This window comes from Octopus sinensis, unplaced genomic scaffold (genome assembly GCF_006345805.1).
Source record: "Octopus sinensis unplaced genomic scaffold, ASM634580v1 Contig19321, whole genome shotgun sequence".
Taxonomy (NCBI): domain Eukaryota; kingdom Metazoa; phylum Mollusca; class Cephalopoda; order Octopoda; family Octopodidae; genus Octopus; species Octopus sinensis.
This window is the reverse complement of record NW_021836291.1, coordinates 375,453-395,234: the sequence shown is the minus strand read 5'-3', so window position 1 is coordinate 395,234 and position 19,782 is coordinate 375,453. Positions and strand designations below refer to the sequence as shown.

The 19,782-nt window shown below is 36.2% G+C and overlaps 1 protein-coding gene across 1 annotated transcript; it reads left to right on the top strand.

Annotated features, from left to right (window-relative positions):
* The first annotated feature begins 18,673 nt into the window (after nt 1-18,673).
* On the top strand, nt 18,674-19,552 carry LOC115232105. Its single transcript, XM_029801970.1, has one exon. It carries the CDS (start codon nt 18,674-18,676, stop codon nt 19,550-19,552), a length of 879 nt encoding a protein of 292 aa, XP_029657830.1.
* Nucleotides 19,553-19,782: the final 230 nt, after the last annotated feature.

Sequence of the window (19,782 nt, the reverse complement as noted above, 5' to 3'; positions counted from 1 at the left end):
AGGTGTAGAAATATTTGTACCAAATATCTTTTGAATTAGGATCTTCCTTGGGACGGAGTCAAACGCTTTTTGAATGTCGATAGTGCATACAATTGATTTCTCCTGCAATTTCTTCTTTTTGTGTCCTTCATTTATGAAATCTGTTAGTGTGGTGAGGAAGGAGGTCGTTGACAATCCTTCCTTGAATCCATGTTGAAATGTGGATTGTGGGAGGAAAGGGCGAATATGTTTTAGGACCAGTTTTTCTAAGATTCTTGACAGCACACATATAAGGGATATTGGTCTATAGGAGCCGGGGTCGTTTTTCGGTCTTCCAGGTTTTAATATTGGCCGGATTTTTGATAGTTTCCATAAGTTCGGTATAGAGTTCGTGAATAATGATGTGTTATAGATCGTGGTTAAAGCATTTATTGAAACAACTTATTTGTGCACGACAATTTACAAAACTCGCCATCCATCAGTCATTTTTATTTTTAAATATATGGTCAAAATTCAAGACATTATTAAGCAGGGGGTTTCAACATATAAAATATAACAAATGTTTTATTTAAAAGTAGCTTTATTGGCAACTCCAATGTGACAGTGGTTTACCTACAAACATAACATTGCACAAGTGGGAACCATGGCAGCAAATCTGAGGGAGGAAACAGTCTCGTTAATATTATCAAGTTGGGAAGAGACGTTCACAAACATTAAAGTTTTAGAATTGCCTCCCAACGAGGATTGCAATGCCTGGGTTAACTTGCTGTTTCTGTAGGGAATGTGTTTACTCTTCTTCGAAATGGCTATTATCACGTTCCCCAGCTCACTCAACGAACGATTAATGGCCTTTGTCTCGGTCAAACGATCTCCCACTGCTCCAGACTGATTCAGCCTCTCACTCCCAGCCAGATCCACCAAAGTGAGAGACCCACACAAAGACAGACCCGTGCCCTGTCTCCCGTTCAGTCTCAACTCAAACAGACAATGTGACCGAGATGACCTCGCATTACATAAAGTCTCGCCAACAGCCCGATTGTCTTGGGCTCTCCTCAGCAATTCAGAAATCTGATTATAAACCAAGTCCAACCTGAGTCTGAGAGACTACCCGCACCACGTCTCTCCCGTTTATGTGCACGGAAGTACCCCGGGAATTCGAATTGCCCGACCTCCCAACCTTCTTCTCACTCAGCAGATCGATCATTCGTTCGTTGTAAATCTCTACCGCAGAGACAGTCATTTCATACTGAAATTGAAAGATAAAACTGACCTCCCATCCGTTCTTCCTCAAACATTCTACCGCAGAAAAAATATACTCAAAGGCGCGTGGAATCAGTCCAGCCAGGCGGGGAGAATCTTTGACTCCTTCCATAGTGAAGGTCTTGCCGGAACCAGTCTGTCCATACGCAAATATGCACACATTGTAACCGTCGAGGGCACTCTGCAGTCAATAAGCAAAACAAACCTGAACACTGTCAGACACATGTTCAAACACCTTCTCCTGACTTGTTTCTGGTGGGAAAACATTATCAAATTTAAAATCAAGCATGCCGCCGTCTCGACTGGTCTATCAATATTAGTCATTGTACTAATAACCAGATTCGGGTTGTTGACTGAAATACATCGTGGATTGTCAGTGCGAAGGCACTCCTCTGTCCCTTCGGACGGCCTCACTCTGCAGAAGACACGAATATTCCCCTTCCATTTAGAAAATTATCCCACCTTCAATTCATGCACTTGGTTGTGCTGAAATCTCCTCGCCGCCTCAAACTCTACAAGCCTTCGATCTCCCCAGGAAATGTCTTCGCTTATGCTGACAACCAACTGATCAGCAGTCTCCTTACTTTTCTAAATCCTTTAGTGACATGGACAAACCACAGACTCGTCATATCTGAAAATTGCCTCCCTTTCGTGATGGCCAATTTCCTGACGTTTAGTTTTGAGTTTCTCTATTTCTGTTTTGTGGCTGCAAGTGATTTGCTCCTTTGAGGCAATTCGGGCTTGGATTTCTTCGATTTGACATTGAAGTGAACTATTTCGATGTAAATTTAGGCCAACCTGATCTCCGCCTGAAGCTCTTGGTCGTTTTTTGCAGTTTCAAGTTCGGAAGATGTCTTCTCCGACTTGATTACGGGGATTTTCTTTTCCAGATAGTCAATACGCCTTCTTATTTCCATTGGCGTTATAGTCGACGTCGTAGACTCTGAGTTTTACTTAAAGTCTTAATTAACTGGTTGATTTGCCCATAATAGAGGTTGGCTTGCCCAGAGTTGAGCTTGCCTTGGCCGTTGCTGTGGCTGGTCTGGTCAAAGTTGAGCTTGCTTTGCCCGTTGCTGTGGCTGGTCTGGTCAAAGTTGAGCTTGCTTTGCCCGATGCTGTGGCTGGTCTGGTCAAAGTTGAGCTTGCTTTGCCCGTTGCTGTGGTTGGTCTGCCAGGATTTGGAAGATTAGATCCAGTTTTGATTTTTGATAAAAGTTTTGGTTTTAAATTCTGTTTTGTATATATTAATTTTAAGATTATAATATAGTGTAAATAGTTGCAGATACCTTATCCATCACCACTTCAAAAATTTTAAATAATGCCGCTTATTTATTTTAAATTCTGTAGAGGGTTTTCCAGTGAATAATTCTAAAATAACTAAATATAGAATATTGTGAAAAAATAATATTTTTGTTGTAAACAATTTTAATGAATACCAGCAGATATAATTAAAAGTTAACACACCAATCCATCCAAAGTGAACCCCGCCAACATTATCGACGTAGCGTTGCCTCTCAGAGATCAACTGGAGAAGCCACCGGGTCTCACGTGTTCGTGGCTTTTTAATGTGGCTAACCTACTTATTCCTCCAGTTGTCTCGACCACAATCGGATAGAACGCGAATTGGTCTCGCAACGCTTCATATTTGCCTTCCTTGGCCCTCATTGTGGTGTCTATAACAATTGACGGTGGCCCCAACACCGGCATTTGTGAGTCTGGCAAATCTCCAGTCTAAGTGGTGAAAAAATATATTTTAGAATGTTTTATTAGCTAAATTCTGTTTTCTTTTTACTAATATATTTTTATTAAGAACTGGTGTCTTGTGGGTTCATAAGTTAGATTCTTCTTATTTCAAAGACCTAGTTTTTCGCAAGTCGACCTCATTAGTAGGGTCTTCTATGATGTAGTTTAATGTAAAATAACGGATACAATGCAAAACCTACTTTTAGTAACTAGAAAAAATTTTTGATTATTAATGATTCTATTTTTTGAATAAATCGAATTATAATTTGATTAAATAATAAATTGTTAATTTTTGTGAAGTGATGTGTTTACTTTTGACTGCACGTAGAAAATTTAGTAAGATGTGTTTGACATTCTCTACTCCTTTTAATGTTTTTGTAATAAATGTGATTTATAGATCTATTATTATTACGAGCCTGTTATTAAAGTCAAAGTCCCAACAATTTCTGGGTATAAGACCATAGAGGTCTGCAATCGACTGGCCGAGTCTCTACTACCAGGTGTAATGTCAGTATACACACTGGCTGGCAGCATTGTTCATTTTTTTGGTTCACTCTGATAGTTGGAATAATCATAGTTAGTACAGGCAAGTTGGAGGTGACTAGTTTGATACAAGTTGTGGCCGATGACGCATGGCCCATCGAACATATTGACCAGAATGTTATGATTTGTGTTACCAGTAGGCCGTGGAGAATGGGATGATTACGAGTCAACTGGTCGCTAATGTAGCTAATGACTGCATTGCTAAGACAGAGGCAATGGTCTCTCTTAAATGCTATCACGAATTGTTTACTGCTTTTGAATTACCAAGCAAATAATTTATTTTTTTATTTTTTGAGTAATCGGCTTGGGCGTTATCTAGATTTATTAGACATACAATTCAAACATGTCTAATGGTGGAGGAGTACTGGGCTGTGGTTATTTGTTTAGTCAGTTATACAATTTTGTAATTCAAAAAGTCTATTCAGTCAATCATGATTCTCCGATGTCTAGAGGATACGATAATAATTATGATATGAGTAAACGTAGCCTAATTTAGTTATTATTAGAGAATTTTGTTGACTTCTGGTACTTTACTAGGGCTGAGAATCAATATGATATATTTTAGACAAATTCTTGTCTAGCAAAGTGAAATAGTGTGACGGTACTTTTGGATATCATGCATCAAGAAATAAGGCTCTCAAACAAATATCATTAATTTATTTAGTCTTATTTCATGATGCATGAAATCAGCAAGTATCAATGTGATTGTTTAAGGTTCGTCAGAAATATAACAGTAACAGAATAAGAATATGGTTTTATTGACAGAATAGCAAGAGAAGGAAATAACAAAAAATATTCAAGGAATTGGGCGATTAGAGAGCTTGAAAACGAGAACTAAGAAGGTCTCAACTGCACTTTTGCCCCGGGAGCTTTTCATATCTCCCTTTAAAAGAGATATTTCGTAAGTGACCTTTAAAGATAGTGGTATAAAGCATTTTTTGTAAAAATATAAGTCATCAATTAGGAATATAGTTAAAATTTAATAATAGACGTAGAACAATTTATTTTCACGATTTCGAATTTCCGCGCATAAAATGGCTTGGCTGTTCCCCGAGCGTTTGCCAACGAGACTCTTTGGAAAGATGACGAGTCTCGTTGGGGTTTTTACTTTTCTTAGAGATCTTCGTCCTCACCCGAAGAAAGAAAGTGATTCCGGACCGATGACCCCTAATGTCTCCACGGCTATTGGCGCAAAAATTTGATTTCTGGATAGGGACGAGTATTTTCTTGATTTTGTGAGCTCCGAGAATTTTGCCGCCGAGCCAGGGTTGCAACTTACGAGATCAGATTGTTGAAGAAGAAAGTGTCGGAGAATCCCGAGACATTTCCCAAATGGGAATATTGTCATGCTATTTGGGGGCTTTCCATTTTTGTGATTCAACCAGACTGGTTCCAACACATTAGGGAGTCCAGCAGATGTCAGGACACGGCTTACCGCATCATTGAGCTCAGAGTGGCAAGGGAAACGGCCAACGAAGATGTCAATTGTCTGACCGCAGCGGTATTGCTGCTTACGGCAGATGTTCAATCCAAGGCGCCGAGAAACTGCGATGTGGAGGCATTCTTTATCCAGTAACGTTCCGACTGACGCCATTGGGATGACTGTGAGCCAGGCTCCTGAATACTTTTGGGGATCGCGAAGTTGGATAGAAGCGAATTAAAGAAGCGGAGAATATCGGAAAAATGGTGTTGATCATAACTGATATTCGTGATTTAAGATAATGAGCGGTTATTTTTAAATTTTATTTTTTTTGGTAAATTTTATTATAATGAGACTACTTAAAAAAACAAGATTATATATGATGTGTTATTTACAATCAGAACTTACTATAATTTTTGAAGAAAGCCTTGATATAGTAATTAAATAAATAATTGGAGAAATATTAATTTTGAACAATCAAGAGACCTCTAATTATAATTTTTTGCTTTAAATATAGACAAAAATTAATCTAGACACAATAACACAAATGTCATACTTTTTAAATTAAATAAATTTATGGTTTAATAGGATTGAATTAAAATAAACACATATTCCATGTCTCGAATTTATTCACGGTTTGTTAAACTAATGAAAATATCAATCAAATTAATTAAATTTGTCAATATCAAAATGTAATTCAACAAAAAATTATTAAAAAATTCTGTAATCTCTCATATCCGTTAAAATAGAACTAAAATAAGCAAATAGCTCCATTAATGTCAAAATTCACGGATTGATTAAAAAAATCTTTGATTATTCACGACGGATATCAGAAATTTTTATTTAAAAAATATTTTTGTGGCGATTATCAGAGGGGTCTTGGAAATGAGAGGTGGGGATATAAGAGAATTTCACTACATAAATTACAGAAAATTATTTTAAATTCAAATTCTCATTGATCGAGAGTTACAAAATTGTTCCAAATTTACTATTAATATGTATTTAAAAATGAAAAATTTACTTTGAAAAAGTGTTTAACAAAATTATTTCCCAACTCTGTTTTAGAATGATATTTAGTAAAGTTATAAATGCCTGATTAATCAATTATATCTAATTAACTTGAATTTATTATCTTTATTTGGTCAGTCATTCTTATGATAATTTTTTAATTACATTCATAAATTTCAACAAATAACCTCCGTGAACAACTTTAGACTTTAACCTAAACAAAACTAAATTATTACTCAATTTAAGTATCTCGATTATAATTGAAAGCGAAGAATCGGACGCAAGCGATAAATTTTAAATAGAAATCCAGCGGCAATAGTTCACCAATTTTATGAATTTCCAAAACGGTTCTCCATCTAAAAACAGTTCAGAAAGAGGTTCTGTCATTTTCTAATTTCACTGCAGTAAATCAACTTGGTGGCTACTTTATAAATGGAAGGCCTCTTCCAGAGTCCAGGAGATGGGAGATTGTTCGTATGTTTTACTCTGGCGTGAGAGCCTGTGAAATTTCCAGGATTTTACAGGTGACGAATGGATGTGTATCCAAAATACTTAATCGTTACAATACAACGGGAACTGTAGCACCACGAATAATGAGAGGAAGCAAACCTAAAGTGGTGACTCATTCTGTGGTGCAGCACATTGTCCATTACAAAAATGCATGCCCATCCTTATTCGGTTGGGAAATTAAAGACAAGCTCCTGAAAGATGGAATCTGCTCGAATGCGAATATCCCCAGTGTTGATTTATGTTTAAATAATGTTTAGATATCTTCAATAAATCGTGTGCTAAGAAATATATCACATTATAATGAAGAACGTCAGTTTCATTGTTTTTGGGCTCCAACAACGAATCCTGAATACAAACAGTTTGATAATTCAGAAGGTATTTGGCTGCATTTTTATTGTTGAGTCAATAATAGAAATATAAAATAAGATCTTAATTCTGATTACAATAACTTTTGTATTGATGGTTATTGCGCTGATGTAGTCACGTAGACAACATCGTGGGAAGTATCCACTATTTTAATTAAATAAATTGAACACTTAACTTGGGTCGGCATATTCCTTTTTCCTGATTGGTCGTCGATATAATAGTCAAGTGTGTGCTTAGATGTGCTATTAAATTAAATAATACATTATGGGTCACGAGACAATCTAAACTGACTATTATTGTCTTTGCTTGTTTGAAACAATTTTTGGCATAGATTCTAATTATAATATTTTAATTGGAGCTTATTTTTTTATTAGACATGAAATTAAATAAACAACGGAAAAAAAGAACTTGCTATACAAAAAACCAACAAAATGTGTTAGAACAAGGTAAAATAAAAAATAATTTTAAGAATTTATTAAATGTCAGTATCCCACTTTAGCTGTTCGTAAAAAATTGTCACACAATTTGAATATTTGTGAAAATAATGTTCAAGTAAAGCAAATATAAATTGTCATTTTAAGATTTGGTTCTCCAACAGAAGAGCCAAAGTACGAAGAAAAACTTTAAATCAAATGGAAATGAATTCGAGGTATTTTAGTTCTATTTTGAAGAAGACTAAAGAGGATTAGAATATCCACATGAATGCAAGTCAATGTATTCGGGTTCTCAATATTTTCATGACCCAAATGAAAATAATTACTGGGAAAATGAAAAATATGATATGACTTTTCAATAAAACAATCTTGTGAAGTAGCGGATTACTATTTTAAGTATTCTAAACATTGAACTATTATTTTTCAAAACAACTCGTTTATGAAATATGTAATTTTAACAATATAATAAAAAGTAAAATGTTTTTGTAGCTTTCTGGTTATTTAGGTTATAAATACTTCCCATAAGAAGTAGCCTTTTTCCGATTTCTTATAACTATTTGAAACGGTTATTACTTAGCGATTTCTGAAACATAGGATCTATAATTGCAGCTTTGAATCATTTCATCAAACGGCAATTCCTCATTTTATTTAGTAATCAAAAATCACCCATATTTATTGTTGCACAGGATCACCGGGCTAAATAGAAAAAAGAGAAAAGTTCAAGCTAACTAAGTTATCCCAGACAATGTCAATGGAGGTTTTGTCGGACGTGGATGAGAGTCCTGGATTGCTTTTCAGAAAGGGCATGTCGATAGCTCGAAACAGGAACGATTTTTGAGGTAGTTAAACAAGGATTTGTATAAGGGACTCGCACTAATAGAGGCTGTCCTCACAATTGTTTGTTATCTTTTGATGAGAACTGCCTCCAGGGTGTTGGATAAAAGATTCCGGCCAATTAATCTTTTGGGGACTTCATGAATTGTGGATAATTTTATTTGGGAGGAGCGGGAGATGACCATCAACCACAATTCGCTTGCGTAGGTTAGAGTCGGTTGTATGAATTGATGATATACAGTTAATAGGGTCTTAGCGTTCCTACCGAAGGGTTTTAAAATCACCCATATTTAAATTTTAAATAATTAATTAGCAGATTTCTATAATCCTTCACGTATTTCTCGTTCTTATCCAGTGTAGCTTTGGAATCCAGCACAAATTCGCAAAAAATTTAAGTTTATATTATTGGCAAAAAGTAAAAAGATAGCTAAGCTTATTAAAGGCCTCACGAGACACCCGGCCAGCCTCGCGAATGGCGAAGCCGTTCCCTCGGATCACAGCAATCGACAGACGTTCCAGGAGCCAAGAATACTCTCTTGGATCGTGGCTAGTCCTTGAAACCCGTCGACCGAGCGAGCGAAGGAAGCGGAGTGTCTTGGGGCCGAATTTCGCAATCCACCATTTGTTCTCCTGTCCTGGATTACTGCCAATGTCATTACTACATGCAGCGATCCGGGATTTCTGAGATGCATCGCTTAACAGTCGCCGGCTTCCTCCATGTCAGGGAGATTGGGGCAACACAATGACATAATGGAATTGTATCTCTTAAATACAGGCCATTTTCGAGGCAGCCCAGATACAACCCTTCTACTATCCATAAAAATGCCTTAAAAATGTGGAACCATTTAATTAAAAATTTACCCGGAGAGAAGCATTGCCATAATACAAACAAACGTTATTATTGTTGCGTTTTTGAATCAAAGCTGCAGCGTGGCAAAATAAAAACAAATAACTTTCCATCAACTGAAATAAATCCAATCAACAAAATTCAACAAAAAAGACAGTTGACTACAAAGTGTAGAAAAAATTTCAATAGCTTTTATCTCAGAAGAATGAAATTCTTAAGTGTCTCATTTCCACCTGTGTATGTAATTAGGAATTAGCCTGACCACAAAATTCAAAACTCATTCAGTCCAATTGGTTTAGATAATGGGTTTGTAGAAATAAGAGTGCGTACAACAATAAGAACTCGCAAAACAAATATTTTTTACGACAAAATCTGAAATACGATTACACTCATTAATATTAAAATAACTTCCAAGAATCTTTTAAAACATGTTTAAGTGGAAAAAATGCACAACTAAGGCCTATTACCAAACGAACTGGGAATTATTCATAAAATAATTTATGTGTACTTACGCTGTCTTTACCTGCACCCGGTTTCCCTCAGACTACCAATTCTTTTATACAAAGAAAAGAAGTTTGACGAAGTACAAATAAAGGATAACTCACAATCTCCCTTGCGAATTGATAACCGAAAACAAGTGACCATTCTACCTTCTCTTGATGACTCTAGGAGAAGAAGGCTGTACACAGAGTCGAGACGAAATTTTGAAAATTTAGTATTAGTAAATATTTTAGTAATGCATGTATTTGCGTTCTTGCGTAATAATAAAACTAAAATCAACACACATTTAATAACATATTCATTACTTGGTTATCCTAACTTTCCTAGTGTGTAGAAGTCTAATAGCAACTAGGAGAGGTACAGGTATGATCAGGTATCCTCCCGTCCTTATTAAAGATTCAGGCAAGCTTCAACGGGCAATAAAAATTCTGATTTCAAAAAAGAATTATTTTTACAAATGATCTTGTTTTGAGATTTAACATTCGACTCTCTAAAAGTGAAATTTGTCTTAAAGATCAAAATTATTATTATTATTTCAACCCAAGAATCACCAACAGTTAATTAGGGTAATAGTGTAGAAAAAAACCCCTCAAATGGTGTACTTTTTGTATTCATTTGTTCATTTGTTATTTGTTATTTAATTCAATAATTCTCTCTCTCTTTCCATTTCTCTTTATTCTCTCTCTTTTTCCATTTCTCTTTGTCATCCATTTTTTCATTGTTTTTATCTTGCTCTCTTTTTAGTCTTTCTGTTTCCAACCCACATCTGTTCTATGCTCTACTTGCAAAGTTAGTAACAACCGCAAGAAAGGGAGAGTCTGTTCTAGTTGCGACAGATTCTTCCACCTTTCTTGCGTGCGTCTTTTCAGGCGCGTTTCTGCCTCTCTCTTAATTTGGGACTGTCCTTCCTGCCGCACTTGCCAGCCGGTTCAGTGTTCCAGCCCGCAAGAAATCCCCGAAAAAGTGCCATTCGCAACATCCCCGTCTGCCGAGGTTGCCAGCCGGTTCAGTGTTCCAGCCCGCAAGAACTCCCCGAAAAAGTGCCATTCGCAACATCCCCGTCTGCCGAGGAAGTTCTCAAATCTATCAAGCTCTTCCGCCGTCTCCGGAAAAAAACAAGAAACGTTGGATAAATTGGTCCATTTGAGAGTAAAAACAATTTTCTGATATAAAGTCTGATATTCAAAGCTTGAGAATTTTTTCATTTAAATATCAACTATTCTAAATGCCCTTTGATATAGTTTTTCTGTAATCACAGCTGAAAGCTTTTCAGTCTCGCAATAAGCCAATCCAACTTTAAAGAATGGAAGGATGTTCTGTGTTGTTGACACCCATTTGAGCATACATAGCAAAAGATTTTACTTCCTTCGTGTTTATTTGGATTTTCTAACATGGCTTTTCTTGAATCCTTTTTCATAACAGATCTCAGAATGGTAGATAAAAAATTTTCGAATTTTTTCATTTAGACTAGTGTATGTAAGATACTAATTTTTGTGAAATAAAAGTCTAATATTAGGATTTAATGAGATCTTAGTAATAATCCTCCATTTTACATGAACAAGAGCATGCACATTTCGATTTTTTCTTCGATATTTGTAAAATATCCAATGCCCAAGCTTCGGCTTTCAATTCATCGATGTGATCATTAATACTTTGATTGGTCCCCTCCTCTGACTTGTACGATGACTGAATAAAATTCAGCTCAGAAATTAATGCTGAAGAACCAGCAAGTTTATCTCCGATTAACCGATAAGCTTCCTTGAGGTGGTTCAATGCCCACCTCCATCTTTCTTCTTTGGTGACTTGAACTGGTTCTTTAGTTTTTTTTCTTTTGAAGTCAGGAAATATCGAGGCACTTTTTGGTCTTCCCTTTTCAACAGTATTCGGGCCAAGAAAATCGTTGGACATTACTTAGATACGCGCATTTTATTTATCTATCTAATTTTGATGCACTTTTAAAGTTTAGTTCCATTATTGAAAGTCAATACACCGATTTAAAGATCAAGTAATAACGTACACGTATACTATCTGCTATAAATAATGATAACTGGGAAATCTTTTCCAAGAATCAACAAGTTCTTTACAATTTTGTATAAATAAACGGCAGATTTTAATTTAAAATAAATTGGATTTTTTTCTGCTCACAAGACAATCGAGCCCAAATAGCTCCGTAATTAAAACCCTAGGGAAGAATAAGTAAATTATTAAAGAGGTAATTTTAAATCCACGATCGCTTATTCTGATTGATTTTTAGTAACTAGAAACTTGGTTCTGAGGACTTTAACTTCCAAGTAAAACAGCACACATAAAATTATTTTGATCAAGTTGTTTAACAATGAAGTTTGAGTAATTTAGTTTGTGTCGTTTAAAAATTATTTAAATATCTTTAGGAATTAGATTTATATGATTTTCTAATAGAGTTTTGGGTTATTTACTGTTTTAAGAATAATAGTTAAATTAAATTAAAAATTATTAATCATTGCAGTGAGCCATACTTACAAACATACATGTGTGAATTTCATGATCGAATTTTGTTCCAAAGGGACAATTTCGTATTTCGGCTTTATCGCCTGAATTGCCGCATATTGTATATTTTGAACACTCACGATGCCCAAAGATTCCTGGTTTGGTGCATATATATTCTAAAATTAAATGCCCAAAGTAATAATACCCCCATCTATTACATTTATGCCGTCAATTTTCTTTGTTTTCTAAATGTATAAATATATGTAATATATACTGTTGTATACTTCGATTCCCATTCAGTTGCCTCACGACGAGATTCTTTTGGATAAATAAAGTAAAAATACTTTTTTTTCAGCATCGTATGGAAATAAATTTTGTACAGATTCAAACAGCATAGCAACTATCAATATTATGTGGAACATTTTTATGTAATTAAAAAGTATCAAAATTGTATTTATATTACATTTCCATCTGTCATGTCACATCTGATATTTTCAACAATAAAACTTATTAGATCTAAAATATCTAATCTTAATTAACCAGTTTTACAATACTCTTTGTCTAAAATAAATGGAAGTAATCTTGAATTATCAAATTCAAATTTTCAAGCTGAAAAAAAACTATCAAAAATTTGCCAGTTGGGCTTGACAATGACCCCTAAAGGATTGGAAACGCCTTAAAGATGAAAAAGATTAAACATGTTACGCGACGGGGCTTGGAGCGGAACAAAATGGAGAAAGAGCACTTTGTCGTGACCGATGACATTGCTTATTATTATTTGCAGTATCATGAACATAATTTAAAGAAAAATTAATTAAGTTCACACATACACTCCATGTAATAAAAAACCGGATTTTCGAATGCTTAATTTTTTTTCTTTTCTTTTTATAATTTTTCAATAATCTTTTTGTACAGCTAAACTGACTATATTAAATTTTTCTGTGTAAAAAAACCGGATTAGAAAAAAAGTCAAATGATTAATAATTAATGTGTCCTCCGTGTGACTTATAAAGCTCAATGCTTCTTCTTGGCATGCTTTCAGTTAATTTTCTCACAATTCCATTGATATTTCGTCCCAAATCAAGATAGTCTTGTGTTCGCAAGTAGTAGTCTGATTATCCTAACCGATGATTCATCCAGTATTTGCTCAAGCACATTCACCAGTTTCTGTCTGTTTATTAAGTTGAAGGCTCTGGAGAGATCTATTTCCAGCACGGTCGTTGTGCTCTTGAATCTTGGTGCGTTGCGCAGCGCCATCTGTGGCTCCATACAATGTCTGCGGTAGACTCCCATCTCGGAACCCACTTTGACTCGGTGATAGGTATTGATACCCCATCCGCCCTTTACCGCCTTAGCTGCGACTTTGCCAGCACCTTGCGTATCGAATTTAGGAGTATTATCGGGCGGAGATTTTCTACTGGTCCTTTTGGTTTGTTCGGTTTTTGTATGGGTATTAGTAATCCATTTCCAAGTCCAGATCGGTATTAGTTTCGAAAATTTCATTTAGGGTTTTTCCAATTGTGTCGCTGAGTTTTTTTGGCCCATATTTTAGGAGCTCGGGGCTTATGTTGTCCGACCCAGCACTCTTGTTGTTCCTCAGTTTATTTATCGCTAGTTCCACCTCTTCCGCTGTGATTGGGATTTTTAACGCTTTTGCATCTCCCTGGAAACAGGAAAGTCCGTGTTTTCTTTATTCAGCAAGGTTTCGAAGTGTCGTGCGATCAGCTCTGCTTTTTCTTTCGGATTACCCACGAATTTTCCATCTTTGTCTTTAATGTGGAGGGGTTTTGTCCTTTCTTAGTAGTCCGCAGTAGTCGTAGGGCCGCATACATCCTTGAATTGTCTATTCCACATCTTTTAGTAGGGATGTAATGATTTCTCGTGAGTATTTTCGGTTCATCTTTTGGATTTTGCACTTTAGTTCCCTTTGTTGAATGTTAAGCTCCTTTTTCTTAATCTCGTCTGACGTGTTTGCGGCTTTTAGCCGTACCTCTCTGCGATGCTTTGCCATATCTGGCACGTTCGGGTGGTGATCCAGTTTTAGGGCACAATGATTTCGGACTCCAAAACATATACTGGCCGCCTTGGAAATTGCCCGCTTTGTTTGGTCCCACCGGGTTCGTAATGATAGTTCTGGTGTGGTTTTCTCCATAAAAGTCTCAATTTGCTTGTGATAATTGTCTTTACAAGTGGGCTCCAGCCACAATTTCTCTGTCTGGAAGTGTATATTTGGCCTTTGTCTCGCCTTCTTCGCGTTTTCAGTGTATTTTTCCCCAGTCAGATGCTTCTTTACGCAGAGTTTTGCGGTGACCATCCTGTGGTCGCTGTCGGTTGTTGTCCCCTGGTGGGAACGTGCATCGGTTAGCAGGTGTTTATCAGACTTGCGGCAAATAATGTAGTCGATTTGGTTATATATGTTTACGGTCTCCCCGACCGAGTTTTTTCCTTTGTCCGTGCCAGGTCGTCCTGTGGCGTGCTGAGTGCGTAAAGGCCGTGTTGCACAGGAAGAGGCTATTTGCCTCACAGAAATTCACCAGAGAGGCTCCAGCTGCATTTCTCCTTCCGCGCCCGTGTCTTCCAATAGAGGATTCTTCGGGCCCCTTTCGCTTTCCAGCCTTTGCATTCAAATCTCCCGCAACAAAGACAAGGGACGAAGAGGCATTGTTAGAGTATGTGCTTGATAGTTCTGAGTAGAATTCCTCGAGCTCACCAGGGTTCTTGGCTACTCGTCCACAGTGTGGTGCGTAGACGTTTATGACAGTTAATAGGCTCTTGGAGTAATCCACGTGCAGGGCAAATCCCATGCCGTAGTGCTTGCATTCGGCTGGGAAGAGAATCAGTCGGTAATTGTTCCATGTCTCATCGCATCCATTTACGATTTTCGTTTCTTGTAGGCAGCCGATAGCTATTTTGTATTTCTCAAGATCGTCACAGAGTACTTTCCTTGTCCAGTATTTCGATATCCCACGTACGTTGAACGTCATTAGCCTGAGTTCTCGGTTGTATAATGAGTGTTTTTCAGACATTTTTCTATACAGAGGGACGTCACTGAACCCGGACGCACCAGCTAACAAGGCGATGGAAGACTACTTCGACAGATGCGACATACCCTTCCGCGGACGACCTAGATCGACACTTCCAACTGCCTTAAACAAAGACCTAAATCGAGTGAGGAAAAAGCTAAAGACGGGGGACGAGCTGGACGAATTGAGATCACTCGCATACGACAGAGGAAAATGGAAAAAACTAACCTTAAATATCGTTACATTGAGTGTTGCACATGCGGGGCTATAAACATTATGGCTTTCGTGAAAATGCTATAATAATAATAAAGACCAAACAAGTAGGTTTCCGATTTAAATCGGCAAAGAAATATTCCAGTTTCCACTTTTTTTGAAAAGATCTGCATTCTGTATCAACTTTACGTTTTGTTGAAAAAGGCATCAGCACAAGACAAGAAAAAAATTAGAATAATATAAATAATATATTCATTTAAATAAAATTATTAAACAATTAATTATTTTTTAAGTAATAATTTTTTTATTTTTATTTATATTCTAGAATCTAGATTCTTGTATTTTTATTTGGTGTTAAACAATAATTTTAGATTTTTAATACACTTTTAAACTTTTACCGCGGACCATTTGAGATCGTCCGCGGGCCAGCTCTGGCCCGGGGGCAGTATCTTTGACACCCCCGCCATATAGGGTGGCTTCATTGCTCGAAGATAAATTTCGATAAAATCTTATAGAGATAATGCATTATCCTCTTCTTGACATTCTCTAGTATGGAGTCCATAACTTTATTCTTGAGAACATTACTTACAAGTACACCCAAGTACCGATATCCGTTGATTCCATCGACAGTCTCACAGCATGATAAAGATTCTACATTAGATGCTGATTTTTCGAAATTCATCTCTAGCCCAACACTTTCAAAAAATCCATTAACTGCCTCCATCATTTTGACTAGCACATCTTCTTTGAGGGCAACTATTTTCAGATCGTCAATAAAGAAGAAATGATTTGTGGAGTATGTCAACATATTGGGATCTTCCCGACTAATTCGGAGTTTGGGAAACATGGAGTTAAGCATCCTGCTTAGGGGATCCATCGCCATAACGAATAGCAACGGGGACAATAAATCTCCTTGGAGTATTCCCCGGCCTAACTTTACTTTCCCAATTCTTTTCCCATCGATATGTAAGTTTACTGTCCACTTCTTGACTATGTTCTTTACAAAGTTTACAATCCAATGTGGTATTCGAAAGCAATCCAAAACGTGGAACAAGTACTCGTGATCAACTGAGTCAAATGCCTTCTTCACATTGACCCAAGCAGAATAGAGGCCATTTCCATACTTCTTATTTAAGCATTGGTCAATGAGGGCTTGCTCTTTGGCGCCTTGACATTGCTTCCTCATCCCGAGCTGATTATCTGAGATTAAGCCAAATGCCTCGATGAAATCGAACAGTTTGGCATTAACACATTTGGTGACAAGTTTATACAAAGTTGGCATACACGTTATAGGGCGTAAGTTTTTCAGGGTCTCACACTCACTTTTTTTAAGGATCAAGTAAGTTACGCCAGTGTAAAACCAGCTATCAGGCGTGTACTCTCCACTAATTATTCGGACTATCTCTTTACACAGAAACCCATGCAAAGAATCCATCTTCTTTAAGAAAAAGTTATACGTTTTGTCATGCCTTCCAGTCAGATGCGTATTTGAGCATATCCATAATAAAATCACTTGTGAATTAAGGTCGCATGGTTTCACCGCCAGTACACCTCACACCCACAAAATCATAAACTACGGGCCCCATATTTTTCTTGCTCCAGGCATCTTTCCAAAATGACAAGCACTCACCATCACCAAACCCATATAGGGTGGCTTCGTTGCTCGAAGATAAATTTCGATAAAATCTTCTGCGGTTTAATTCAAAACACGCATTGTCTTTCCGGAAATCCTTCCTCGTGGAATGTATAGATATCTGTTTCTTTTTTATTCTAATTAGATCATTCAATAGAGTCTCAATTCTGGTTAGCTCCTCCTTCTTAGACTTCTTATATCCGTAGCGACAGAGAACATCTATTGCCTTTTGCTTTTCTGCCTGAGGGAAAGTTTGTCTAAAGAAGGAACGAACTATGTCAATTTCAGATGATAATTTAGAGATTTTTCTTTCCGTGTTTTCCAACCATGTGCTCTGTGATCTGGTTCTTGTAGTTAAAGCCAAATAAGCACACTGTGCAGCATATAGAATATCGGTAATTTGATTAATATCTTGGGGCGGATCATCTTTTGTAATATGACAAATTGCAGAGTTTAATCCAGCCAGGATATCAGTTTTAACCATCCTTTGCTGCACCTTTGGAGTTGCTTTTCGAGAGTCTCTCTGAATAGACTGGACTTGGAATTTGAGTTGCTTTAGGCAATTCTGATTAATTCGAATTAAGGAATGAGCGAGTTTTTCTTGTCTTTAGTTTTTTCTTAATAAGTATTTATAATCATTTTTTTGTAACGAAATGGTAAATCTAATTTTCGAATTATTTTATTTCTGTAATAATAGTTGACCGAATTTTCATAAATATCAACCAGTTTCAATCGCATTTAACAATGTTTTTTTACAAGAAATATAAAGTACTGTTAATCATGTCTGTTTTCCTCATCATACTATGTCACATGCCTCAGGGATTACTATGCCCCACTCGTTACCTCCGAATTATTTCTGAGAAATAATTGATTAATGATTTTTCAATTTTTTAGAAAAATTAATGTAGCCGGCAATCAATCACAACGACATAAAATTCAACCTATATATTAGGTTAATTAGAGTACAATTTAATGATATACTAAAAGATGCTTTAAAACAAATAAATTAAAATAATATTTTTATACAACAAACCATTTTGACTGATAAGCACATAAAAACATATTTTAAAAATGTGAATTGTGAAACGCTTTAAAGGCACATAATTTGATAGTTTTATAATTAACTCTAACCAGTTTTAGTTTTATTTAAAACATTTTTTGAAATGTAAAAAGATAAAGGTTTAAAATCATCTGTAGATCTCTTATAAAAAACTCAAACTTTATCCAGTTGTTTAGTTTAAAATCATATATAGATCTGAAGTTTAAAACGAAAAATTAAATTTGTCCTTTTTTGATTCTTTTCATGTGAACAATCTTTGTATCTCCATTCGAAAATTCTACTTTAAATTTTTTCAAACCCTAAACCCAACCAATTCCCTAACCTTCACCCTAACCTTCACCCTCACCCTAACCTTCACCCTAACCCTAACCTTCACCCAAACCCTAACCTTCACCCAAACCCTAACCTTCACCCAAACCCTAACCTTCACCCTAACCTTCACCCAAACCCTAACCTTCACCCTAACCTTCACCCAAACCCTAACCTTCACCCAAACCCTAACCTTCACCCAAACCCTAACCTTCACCCAAACCCTAACCTTCACCCAAACCTTCACCCAAACCCTAACCTTCACCCAAACCCTAACCTTCACCCTAACCCTAACCTATACCCTAACCCTAACCTATACCCTAACCCTAACCTATACCCTAACCATAACCATGAGATAAAACAGCATGCTTAATTTATTGTTTTTTAATGATAATGGTTAAGCATTGAAAAAATAAAAATCCATAATATTATTAATTTTTAAATTAATAAGTAAATATATTTCAATCATTTAAATATTTTAAATTGAAATTTTAAAAATTTAGAGCAATGGTAACGAGCGGGGCATGGTAACGAACAGGGCATGTGACATACTATATCATCTTGAATGGCCAAAAAAGCCAAAAACAGTAAACAATGAAGATTTTGTAATAGTTTCTGCCTTCTACAATCTTGGGGAATTTTTGAAGCCAATCGGAATTCGGAAGCCTTCCCAGTACTATGAGTGGATTTACAAATACGAGTTTGTGAAAAATCACATTGTGTTTTTCTCGGATAGCAAATCTTTTCTCGACCAACTGTTAAAGGTCCGAAAAGGAAAACAAACCACTGCCATTTATCTTTCTCGTTGGGAGTTGATTGGATTTAAAAATATTCAGAGAATAAAGGAAATATTCACTCTTCCGGGTTATGGAAAGCACCCACTCCAGACGGGGAATTCCCAGTATTCGGCATTCATGCATTCCAAACACGAACTGATCGAAAGGGCCATTCGAATGTTTTCAAATACGTCCTTGTATTTTGCATGGGCAGACGTGGGGTTATTGCGTAATACCGACCCTCAAATGGACTATAGTTTTACAACTTCCAAATACATTGACAATAACAGCATTTTCTTGTCCCAGGTAAAAGATTTTCATGAAGAATCCATGAATATAATCACCAAAGACGCCAGAGAGTATGTTGCGGGTGGCATGTTCGTTGGTCATGCCAAAGTCTTCCTCCAGTTCTGCGAAACGTACAAAAAATTATTTTATAAACTCCTGGACCTCAATTTAATCGCTACAGACGAAAAAGCTCTCTACATTCTCTTCACACGTGAAGGACGGGCTCTAGTAGACAGTAATGTCAATATGCACGTGTACAATTGCGGGTTTTTCGGATTTTACACTCTCTTTTCAAATGTTAAAACTACTGACAAATGTGATCTCAGGGAAAAACCATAACAACAAAAATAACTAGTTGATATTAATCAAAGAATTTCTTCTTTCTAAATTCATGTATTTTAAGTTTCTTTTTCTTATTTTGATTTCATCTTGATCACAAACAATTTTTATGAAAATGTGAAAAAGCCTTATAGCTTTACTGTCCTGAATAAACAATATCCAAAATATCATTTTTGTTGGTAGGAGGAATTGAATTGATGTATTTTTTATTACTTAACAGACAACACTTG